This window comes from Acanthisitta chloris, unplaced genomic scaffold, assembly GCF_000695815.1.
Source record: "Acanthisitta chloris isolate BGI_N310 unplaced genomic scaffold, ASM69581v1 Scaffold37905, whole genome shotgun sequence".
Classification (NCBI taxonomy): Eukaryota; Metazoa; Chordata; class Aves; order Passeriformes; family Acanthisittidae; genus Acanthisitta; species Acanthisitta chloris.
This window is the reverse complement of record NW_008676050.1, coordinates 1-12,083: the sequence shown is the minus strand read 5'-3', so window position 1 is coordinate 12,083 and position 12,083 is coordinate 1. Positions and strand designations below refer to the sequence as shown.

The 12,083-nt window shown below is 46.2% G+C and overlaps 1 protein-coding gene across 1 annotated transcript; it reads right to left on the bottom strand.

Annotated features, from left to right (window-relative positions):
* Positions 1 to 931: 931 nt before the first annotated feature.
* Positions 932 to 6,259, bottom strand: LOC103803417 (lipid phosphate phosphohydrolase 3-like). Its single transcript, XM_009075968.1, has 2 exons — positions 6,155 to 6,259; positions 932 to 1,434 (listed from the first exon to the last, which is right to left on the bottom strand). The coding sequence occupies exons 1-2, from the start codon at positions 6,257 to 6,259 to the stop codon at positions 1,309 to 1,311; spliced, it is 231 nt and encodes a 76-aa protein (XP_009074216.1). The 3' UTR covers positions 932 to 1,308.
* Between the last annotated feature and the right edge of the window lie 5,824 nt (positions 6,260 to 12,083).

Genomic DNA, 12,083 nt, shown 5'->3' with positions numbered 1-12,083 from the left:
TTATAATATAAAAAAATCATAGCTTGCTATAAGTTGAAATGATAGGACGGATTCTGTAAGAAGGATGTGCAAATGGCCGTTCTGCATGTTTTGCGGGATCCCTTTGCAAATGCGCTTGGTGAAAGGGCTGCAAACCAAGAACCTGTGGTTTCCGGGCAAAAAAAAAAATTAATCATCACACTTGATATAGGCACAACTGATTTACCACCAGTGTGACCCTGCAGAGCACAGGACCTGGTGCCTGCCGAGGCACACACTGGGGTGCCCAGGGGAAGAGGAGGAGGAGGAGAAGAAGGGGATGCACGAACTCACTGACACCCAGGCTGGGACGTGCCGCCCAGCAGCCCGTCCCAAAACTGCAGAATAAAAGTTTCCCCAGGACTCAGCCCCGAGGTCGTAGTGCGAAAAACTCTTCGGCAGAGCTGCCGCTACCCACTTGCAAACCACCAGCTCCCGTGGGTGCACAGAAAATCTGCTGTGATTTTTTTTAAGGGAGGGGGATGACCAGGAAGTGGAGGATGCACTTTTCATGAAGGGCCATGTGTGCTCAGGCAAGATGAACCCTCACCAGGGAGCAAGCGGAGAGGAAGAAATGTGGCTTCTCTGCACAGAGGATGGAGTTCTCCAGCCTCACTGTGCGTCTCAGGGCCTCTCGTTAAAGGCATGTAGTGTGAACAGAGAGAATAAAGACCCTTCGGAGATCGTGGACTGGGCAAGCTTTTTCTAAACTAAGTCACAGTATGGAATAGAGGAAGAAAAAATAAACTAGGATCAAAAAGAGAAAAAAGCAACTCTTACAAACCAATCCCAGATCTTGACTCAGTGCTGTTGCTTGTATATAGTGCTATACAATCTAGTTGTGAGTTGGTTTTTCTCTGCAGGCATTGGAAATCTTCATAGTAAGACAAAACCTAGGATGGCCAGCTTTCCAAAAACCCCTTAGTGTTCATTGGGCTATGAACAATTTGGCGTTCACTACAACATGAACACTCAAACCAATTGCACATCCAGAACTCCGGCACCTCTCTTTGTTTGTTCGGCTTTTGTGTTTTGTGGTTTTTTTCTTTCTCATTGTCGCCTTTGCCTTAGTTGACCACCACCACCCCTTTCATCCAAATGTTGCAAGTTGAAAAGACCACAGAGTAAGACTTTACTGGTTGGGCAAGAAAGTCTCTCCCTACATTCTACTGTCTGATGAGATTTGAGAGCAGCAGGTAGTTGCTGTCAGCAGTCATTTTTTTGCAAAAAAAAAAAAAAAGTTTAAAATAAAATACAACACCCATCCGATTTCTCGGATTTCTTGAAGTTCTACACCATGTTGTGATGGTTATTCCTCTCAATGATGTCCACAGGTGAAAGGATCTCCTTCCGGATGGGCGGTGGAGGCAGGCAAGTCTTTGTCTTGGGCTTGAAGAGATCTGAGACATAAAACACCTGTAGGAATAAGTGAAAAAGAGAAACTTAGCCACACTGGGTGATGCTTTGTTCAAAAATTTCATTTACAGAATATATAGATATCTTTAAGCTGCAAAAACAGCACTTTTTGTGCTATTGAATGCTGCCTGTAACACCAATATCTGTGAAATCTCAGGGGCCTGCTACCACCTTTCTATACAGTATGGAAAAAGGCTCAGACTTCACAAAACACAGTGTAAAAACATGACAGAATATCTTCATTTCTCACTGCATAATCACCGAGTGCAATACCCAAACCTCTGCTGAATAGGTTGAAAAGCCAGGAAACAGACACATGGCCTGCACTCCAATAAAATAACAAAGGCCTCCAAAGGGCTAGCCTGACTCATGGTGAGTGGTTTCGGGATAGAGTCGGTGTGAAACAATTCATTCAGCCAGAAACCAGGTAGGCAATTAAAAGCTTTCAAATCAAAGCTGTGTGAAAAGTTATCAGCAATGAGTCAACGGTGACTGATGTTCCTCACACCCCACCAAGGCACTGATACAGACCTGGGGTCTGGTCCTGAAGCCAAAGGCTAAGGAGCGGAGGAGTTATTCCTGACTACTTCTTCCTAAATATCCCGTGATGTAACCCCTCTCCCGGATGTGAAAAAGCCAGTACTTGGCAATTTCGGAAGGTAGCAACACAATAAGAAACAAAGTGCTGGGAGGAAACTTCCACATCCTCCTTTGCAGCCGCTGCACAAAGCTTATCAGTCCTCCAGGACCGGGGCACTTTCACCCTTGCCAAACCTCAGCCTTGTGCCAGAAGGGAAAAGAGTCAGACAGCACAGATCCTCTGGACAGAGCAAGAAGTGGCAAGGACTAATCATTTTACCTGGCACCAAAGTCCCAAACTTCCGTCCTGCCAATGACTGCCTCTGCCAGCACAAATTTGTTGGCTCCCTCAGACATCCCTAAACACAAATAATCCAGACCAAGCTGTGGGTTTGCTGAGCTTAAGCCCCAGGAGGAGCAGCATGTGTTTGTAGGAATTAGCAGCACATTTGAGTTTTCTCCCACAGTACTCAAATGCAACATTTAAGCAACAAGATAAATCGGGGGGAAAAAAATAAGTCCAAGGTGCTCAAAGGAATAATATTAGATTAGCACATCCAGGCTGGGTAACACAGGGAGGAGCAAAGGTTTTTCCCACCTGCATATCCACATTTTTTAGCTACCCAGAGCCCTATGCAGCAGGTCTAGTTGTCCTTGCAAATAACTTTTGCAAGTCCCTATCAACACAGGCAGATAAGGCACTGAGCTGAACAGACAGCAAACTTGCTGTAAGCAGCAATTTACTCCTACAATTATAACTGGGATGCAGGAAGCTGACCTGTTGTTGCTGGGCTTTTATTGCTTTGTGGAAAAGCAGGGAAGGAGCTGATTTATAAAACAGTTCTTTTTTTGGTGTATGTGCTGGTGTCTGGCTGCCTAATTGTATAACAGAGCCGATAAAGTTGTTTACAGGGCATCGAAGTGGAAGTGTTTGTACCTTTGGTTAAATAACAGGATCCAGCTGATCCTGCCAAGGATCACAAGCTGGAGTCTGGCCTTGTGCTGTAGCATCATGGTGTAAAAGCATGTTGAACTGCTCTGGTAATGGTTTTCTTTTGGGTTGTTAACAACTGTAACCCACACCCCCTCCCCGTTCGGCTGGCTTGGTACATTTCTGATGCCATCTCACTCACTTGCCCACCTCAGAGAGCTGGATTCAATCAAAAAGATGTCCAACTTCTGCACCAAGATAGCCATGACAAATCAATTTAGGAGAGGAGATTGCTGAATGCAAGAAGCGTATGGGAATTGCACAAAGTCTGGTCCTTATTTTGGACAGCAATGAGTTATGGTGGAGTGTCATCCTGGGTATTTTAGCTTTTACTGTGCTGCTCACTGCTTTTCAGGGTTTCATTCAGAGACTGGGTAAGAGGTTTCATTTCTCTTTAAACTATATTTCACTTTAGCATGGCTGGAGGTTATATAAACATTTATAGGAATCATGAAACGTGATCTTTGGGGGTTAAAAGTGTGTTAAATCCTCCTAATGCTTGAACTGTTTAACACAAAAAAGGGCTAATAAACGTGCGAAGTTTTTCACTTGGATTAGCTCCACTTCCTGTAGAAGGTGCTCTCCACCCATAAAGAAAACTTGACGGGAGAAGACTGAGCATGTATTATACAAAGTAAGCCAATATCTTGTACTCCCACTCAACAATTCCTATTCCTTTCCATTATATTGAAGAAACTTTTAATCATATACATAGAGATTAAAACAACTCATCTAAGATAGCCAGAGCAACACCAGGAGCACATCTTTCCAATGTCTCCCCTTTTCTCTCTTCCTCAGATGAGACCTCAACTACACAGTACATAGAAAGCTGTCTAAAACGTGCATAAAAGCTATTTCTATTTAAGAAATCCTCATCATATTTCACCCTGGATCCAAGTCCGAATGTTTCATCAGCTGGAAGTGCTTGGCATGAATGTTTTCTGCTTGTTATTTCAGGCACTGAAAGACAAGCATGTCTGCCGCAGCACGACCTGGATTTAGGCTCTGGTAGCCCTTGGAGATGGAATCCACAATTGGTTTCTACTGAAAATAATGGCCTGATAACTGTGGTGTTTTAATGGCCCTTGACTATCAGCAGAGTGGACTCCTGAAGGCTTTGCTGGGGGAAGGAGTGGTTGGGAGCACCCAGGGTTGGAGGCTCCCTCTGCTTCAGAGCAGCCCATGCATGAGAGCTGGGCAAGAACCCCTAGGACATAGCAGTAACTTAAGCAAAAAGCTGCTAAAATACTGTTTCAATGCAAACTCCAGGGAGTCTCAGGATGACTCTCCCTCTTATCCCTTGCTATCACCTCCCAAAACAGAGGAAAGTGTGCCAGCCCCTCCTAGGCAAGGGTTCCCACCAGCAAAGCCAGGTTCTGGAGAACAGCAACATACTGAGGCTCTTTGTAAACTGATGAAATGGGACAAAGGTTTGGTTTAAACTCTGCCCTGAGTCCTAAACTGCAGCCTGAGATGTCCCCAGCCACCAATCCATGCCTGCAAAGGGTTTGAAGACAACTGCCCCTTCTACCAGCTGGCTTGGAGAGCAGCACAGGTTGCCCCAGGCTCACAGGCAAACCTAAGCCTGCCTGGGAAACTCCAGGCAGCTGCTTCCTATGTCGGTTTTCCTCAACACAGGAAAGCCAGCCCAGCACTGCTGCACAACCTCCCCTTCCCAGCACAGTTTCCAGCTGCTGGAGGGCCAGGAGGAGACAGACAGCTCTGCTGCTTGTCCCAGCCAGGAAGCATCCGGACACCAATCCTGAGCATCCGGAGAGCTATTGTCTTTCTGAAACCGCTGCTGGGATCCAAGGATCCTACTCCTCTTATATATTGCTGTTATCCCACCTCTCAAACAGAAAAGTGCATGGAGAGGTAACCCCCCCCCCCCTTGTAAAATGTCTGGCCTTGTGCATCTGGTGTCTCAATAAACCCACATGATGCCAATTTAGGCACCTGGACCAAGATAAGCTGCTTCATTGCTCCTTGCATGGCTCAGGGCCTTTTCTCCCCAGGGCTGCCAGCACTGCCATCATAGTGCTATGGCTGACTACTGGCATAGGGAAAGTTTGCCAGGGTTTGGAGAAACACCCTGACAGTATTGGAATGAAGGCACAGGACCTGGAATGCTGCAGGCTGCTGTTACAGCAGCAACACACCCATCTGTGCACACACATGCTTTTCCTGCTTCCCTCTCTGGATTTGCCAGTCCCACATGGGATGTTGGCATCAGGCTACAGCACAACCCAACAGCTACTGCTCAGAGAGTTAATAATACTTCATGAAAACTTCCCAACAATGACATTTTTGTTTTGCCTTTGGAATATTATCAATGAGTGGGAAGTACATAAATAACCTATTTTCTCTCCTTGCAAAATGTAACATTAGTGAACTTAACTCCTTGTTTGCCAGGCTGCTCTACTTTTAGATGTTAAAAAAAAAAAAGAAAAACAACCAAAAATAGTGGTGAGCTGTTAAAATCTTGTTTTCAGGAGTTTGTATAGACACAGAAACTACTGCAACCCCCAGGCTCCTTTGTGTCTGTCTGAGGCAGCTGTCTGACACGGTGTCCCCAATCCTGCCAACTTTAAACATCTTCATGTGTCACTTTGAGTTACAGGGCTGTGCATTCAGGTCATCCTTTAGAAAGCAAATAGCATGAGAATGAACCCAACAGCTGAAGACAAGCAGGCAGAGCTTTTATTTGCCACTTTCTCATGAGCCTTTTTGCTCCATGAAAACCCAGAACTCATCAAGGCAGTCTGCCACCCCTCACCAGGCAGACACCAGCTCCTGCACCGGGGGAACAGCTTTTGGATAGACTGTGTGGAGAAAAGCCATAATCCCAACCATCCCAGACTCCCTGCCTGGTGGAAAACCTTGCTAAGCAGCCAGTGCTCATTACTGAGAACAGCTGGAGAAGCCAATCCTGCTGGCTGAGAGGGAAATGCTCTCTCTTGACTAAACGTCTTTCCAGTGCCCTAAGCTGCCTGGACCAAGACTCTGGAGCACATTGCCTCCTACCACATCCCCACTGTAACAGGGAATTACCTGAGCTGGCAGCTGCACAGGCTGGGGAAGCATCCACTATTCCTCCAGGAGCCTCCCAGCATCCCCAGTGCTGTTTCCTGCCCAGTTTTCCGTACTCACCACGCAGTAAGCCACCAGGGCTCCCTGTGCAAAGCCTGCCAGCACATCAGTCGGGTGATGCTTGTGGTCTGACACACGGGACAGGCCGGTGTAAAACGCCATCATGATGAGGGTGAACTGGAGGAGGGGACGAAGCAGGCGGGCTCCCTTCCACGTGAATCTGGCCTGCAGATAAAACTGAGAGAAGAACAAAATGGTTGTGTTAATTTGCCCAGATTTACCCAAAATATGCACATACTGCAGCAACTTCTCTGTGGTGCTGGTCATGTGGCACCCACAGCCCTATGGCTCAAGGAAGGGAGAGCTGCAAAAGAAGGATGCACATATGTGGTCTCTTCTCTGTCATGCAGAGCAGAGTGGAGCTGTAGGGATTTTAATCCGTGGAGGGGATGCAGGCAGAGGAGGATGGGTACAGCTCTTCCTCAGTGAGTCAGGGCCAGGGAAATGGGACACCCTGCATCCCAGCTCACACTGTGGCCCTGCTTCAGCCTCTCCACACAATACCCCATCAGGCAGAGCAAGGAAATTCCTCCTCACTGCTATTTAGTGTGTAAGAGAAGCAAGGTCCCAAATTTGGGGTATGTACAACCCATGGCATCTCTCAGAGGAAAGAGGAATCAATGCAGTACTCTACACCACCAAAGACAGCCCTGAGAAATTCCAGAGATAGCCACTATCACTGACAAGGTGGATGCACAATGCCATCCTCTAACACTGCCATCATGTTTCCCAGCCTCAGCCCTGGGGTTTGCAAGGTGCAGGGAGCAGCTGCCTCACTGCATGGCATGGGAATTCCCTTCCTGGGAGGGACAAGCAAAGCCCTGGCTCAACCCAAAACGACGACATTGACACGATGTCAAATAGACATTGTACCCCTGCCGTGACTATCTCAGGCCTGTTTCCGTTTTGTTTGGCAGGCATGGCTGATTCCTGTGGGAACCGGGAAGCTGGGTGGGAAGAGAGGACAGGAAAACAGCAACTCACTGCCCGTAGATGAGCGCAGGGAGGAAAGCTGCGGAAAGGGAGGGACTCATAGCAACCTGCAGGCTTGGGCAGTAAAGAGGCATTCAATGGCTCAAAGAGTATAAAAGTGAGTGGCAAATGCTGCTCAGATCCTGCAGCTCAGACCCACTGTCACAGCAGGTCTGTTCTGCCTGTTCCTGAATGAAGCACTGGTAGTCAGACCCAGTGTGCTTCAAGGGTCTTTGCAACATCAAGAGGGCTGGAAAGGGGTTTAATATCCCTTTATGATCCCTTTTACACACTCGAAGCAGTTTGCACTACCCTGATATGAAAGGGAATGAAGCTCTCGGTGGGTTCCCTGAAATCACAAATAACTTAATGACACCATTTGCCCGTAAAAGCAGAATTAATTGCTAAGCTGATAAGGGGGAAATCATCATTTTGGCCAATTTTCTGTTCAACTGTTGCATAAACACTATATTTACCCCTTTTTGGAATGAACACACACTGGGTTTGTTAGAAGAAATGAAACATCATGTCATTTGAATGGAGCAGATGCTCCAAATTATCCAAATTGTTAGCCAATTAACATGGAAGAGAGCAGTACCAAAACAGCTTGGTGCTGGATAATGTACGTTATGATTCTGGGGAATATATCTGCAAACCAGCCTAAGCCTGGGAACTGAGCCACATCCCCACGGTGCACACCCCACACCATGCAAACTTATGCAAGCAATGCTATGGGATGAGTTACAGCTCTCTAGATCCCATAGCAAACCCACACTGATGCAGACCAGCACATGGACCACTGGGCTGGTTCTCTAGTCTGTGATAATTTTAATTGCCACAGCATTTGTGCACCCAGTGACCTGCCTCTGAGAATAATTGTGCAGGCAAGATGGAGTTGTGGATGCCTCACCCTTGGAAGTGTTCAAGGACAGCTTGGATGAGGCTTTAAGCAACCTAGTGTAGTGAAGGTGTCGCTGCTCATGACAGGGGGGTTGGAACTAGGTGATATTTAAGGTCACTTCCAACCCAAACCATTCTATAATTCCATTTTCATGTTCAAGAGCCTCAGCTCAGCGCAGGTGACAGTGCAAAACTCAGGTTCAAGTACACTGCTACAGAGTAAAATTAACTCCAACTATTACACATTATAAACCATCACTCTTAGTTCTACCAGGAAGACTTGAAAATTAGCGTATTACTTTACTCTTGAGCCCCTATCACATCAAAACTCTTCAGAAGGAGATTTCCTGCTGGATAATCTGACATTTTTCCCTTTTGCACACCCTTGACATCCCCTTAAATCCCCACAAGCTGGGGCTAAATAGGTTATCTACAGGTGAGGATGTAATGTACCAGTTAAAAATTAGGAATAAAAAGCTAATACTGAGTTTGACATTTGTGCCTAATGTACACACTTTAGCCCTGGAAAAGGTGCAAAGGCAATGTGACACCATATGGGGTGTGCTGGGTGCCATCCAAGTTTCCAGCACCCAACTCACACCCACACCTGCATATCTTGAAGGCATAAAACCCACTTGAGCAGACACTGCGCTGCCTGTGTAAGGATCTTGATTGAGTTCCTTTTACTACCGCAATAAAGGTAATGGAAAAAATGCTCTTTATTTCCCCATTCATATGGAAAAAAAAGAGGATAATGACACTCCTCATATTCCACAGGCATATTATGAACATGCAATATGATGAAAACTGCTTTCAAACACCAGGGTGCTGAAGATCCCTTAAATATTTTAGAGGCAAGGTTTGGGTGCTCCAAACTTTGCCTGTGTCCTCAGTATGAAAGGAAAATCCAGTTAATAAGGTCAAAAAGTGAAAGGAGAGTTTAATGGCTGAAAGGATCAGAATTTCTTTAAAGCAGGAATTAGTGCTATTACCAAGAAATGGGAAATTCCTGGAAATTTATCTGAAAATCTGCTTACGAAGGTGTTGTTTTGGGGTTTTTTTTAAAACCTAGGAACAAATCTGAAGTGCTGCCTGCTACGACTGCCAGATTTGGATGGGAATGCGGGGTTGGATAGAGCCCTTCCCAAGAGGGGGTGGAGGAGCAAGACCACAACCAGGGTGATTTCCACAGCAGATCATCATAGGGCAGTGAAAACCAGGAACATCAACAGGAGCAAGTGTGGATGAAATGGCATGAAATGGGATGACACAGAGCAAGAGCTATTTGGAGTCCCCATCCACTGTCTCCTGGCATAGGCTGAGTTACCACAAAGCAGATGGCTTGAGGGACGTCACATCACTCTTCTTGTGCCAGGGGACTTCCATAGTGCTGGTGGGGACAGCCCACGGCCACATGCAACTCCGGAGCAAATCCAAGGAGGGGGAGCTGACAGGGCACATGGGCTAAAAGCATCACCTCCAGCCTCCCGGGGCTTTCTGTCATCCAGAAATCCCATCCCACTCACACTCTCCCTACCGCAAGGGTAAACTCCATCAACCACGACCCTTAGTCACACCTAAAGTTTCCTGGGAAACAGCTGGACTTATTTCTGGCTGCCTGACCTGGAGTGACCTCCATCTCCAGCCCCATCTGCACAGAGAGATACCCAAAGTGGGTACAGGGCAAAGCTTCTCAATCCCAAACCCAGTGTAATGCCCTGCCCTGGCTGGAAGACAGGGAATGCAGAATTCTACTTTTAGCACCAAGCTGACCAGAAGAGGAGGACAGGAGATCGGCAAAGACCTCTCAGCACCGAAGGCATGTGCTATTTGCTTCTTCCCTGCCTTTGCTGAGAATACACCATCCTCCCACCTCATCAGAAATATCTCCATCAGCTCAGCAGCACAGTTCACACCTCAGCCTTGGCCTCTGATGTAATTCCAGTTTATTCACTTACTGAGGTCACCACTAAACTTGACTCCAAGTCTACAACCACCACAGAGGTTTCTTCACAAGGGCACATCATTGGTCAGAAGCACCAGGGCACTGGGATCTTCTCCACCCTTCAGCAAGAAGTTCCAGTGAGAAGCCTCATGCTTCCTCCAACACAAAAGACCAGCAACATCTCTCATTTTCTGTTTAAATCAGTAGAACACACAACTCATTCTGATCTGAAGTCTTCAGTCTTACCCACTGATGCACATTAAAATACACAAACTGCCCTGGTTTACTGACATTTTATCCAGAATTAATCAATGTTACTGAGGGATATTAATTTAGTTTTTCTGATATCTATATTTACAGACTCAAGCTCTGCCAGGGAAGGTTTAGGTTAGATATTAGGAAGAGATTTTTTATGGAGAGAGTGATCAGACATTGGAATGGGCTGCCTGGGGAGGTGGTGGATTCACCATGCCTGGAGGTTTTCAAGATGAGACTGAATGTGGCACTTAGTGCCATGGTCTAGTAACCACGGTAGGGTTCGACTTGATGATCTTGGAGATCTTTTCCAATGCAGTTGATTCTATGGTTCTATGATTCTAACTTTAGCTTTTCTACACCCTCTGTGTGGTTGGCTGTGATTTCAGGCAACTTCATGCTGAAAGAAAATTAGCATTATCATCTCACAGGCTCAAGGGGAGTGAAGAGCATCCATCACTCTCTGCAAAGACTCCCCACATCCAGAGAAACAAAACCAAGAGGTGTGGGTCAGGATCAGAGAGCTGCATGGAATAAGCTGTTCCATACCTCCTCTTTTCTCAGCCTGCTATAAATATGTATTACAGCTTGCTCAGCCAAGGACTAACAAAGCAAGGAAAATTAAGACAAAGAAGATTACCCAAGCGTAATTTCCCCTTTTATTTATTTTATACAAAGGCCTGATGTTAATTGAGTACTCCTGGTGACAAGAAGGCTGCAAGAAACTTAGCCCTAATGTCTCAGCATTTGGAACTAAATCCCAGCGGATTTTACTGTGTTGCAAGTACCTTTCCCTGGGACATTTCCTCCAAAGTCCTCTGGGGCTTGGCACCTACCAGTGTTTTCCTATCAGGAGCCCATGGATACCACAGGGCTCTGCTACTGGGCTGGGCAATGGGAAAGCCATGGTCATCCATTCACTGGCCACCAAACACCTGGGCAAATCCAGCCCCATGGCACAGCCAAAGTCCTGCGGGATGCGTGGGAATCCATGTATCCTTTAATAGACTGAAGTTTTCTGGCATCCATCTCCATCAGGTGAGGAAAACTTGAAAACATTGTAATTCAGAATGGGCTCTGAGAGCAAAGCCAGGGAATGCCAGGAAAGGCAGGAAGTGACTTATCCTTGAAATATGAAGTATTGTTCAATCAGGAACATGCTCAGGACACAACTAATCAGCCAAGTCTCTGCAGGACACACTCAGCCCCACAAATACCCCAACTCCACAGAAGCTCCTGGCAAAACCCTGGTATCCAAAGTGTAGGCAGCAACCTGCTGCGGCACAGCCCTCACTTCCCAGGAGCCAGAGAGCAACGGTTTTGTCTTGTTTGAGATGATTCCCTGATTAAACCCATCAAACACACCTCCTACAGGTGCTGGCATGGTGGGTGCCACATTTCTAACCAGGCTTTCAAAACCCCAACTCGTTCACTGAGCTGGGCAGGACAGCAAGGTTTATCTTGCATGAAATAAAATCTCTCTGGCTTATTATAACCTCTTTTTTAGTTTTTAAAATTATTTTTTATATTATCAGCCTCTCTAATACATCAGATTTTCTGCTTTTTCTATGAGATTTCTTGTTCAGGCTCTGGCAGTGGCCAGGGAGTTGGAGGGATGGAGACCAGGTTACTGCTAGACAAGTTGGAATCATAACATCATTTCATCACCTCTGATACACAACACATCACAATGTCTTGTCTCAAGTTGCCCTTTCTTCCCGTTAATTAATGACCAAATACTTGATGCAATTTTTCCCACTTTTTAAGGCACAAGGCAATTGGACATCTGCTCAGACAGAGCCTGCTACCAGCCTTACTGCAGTTTGGGGACAACTTATAAATAAAATAAAATAAAAT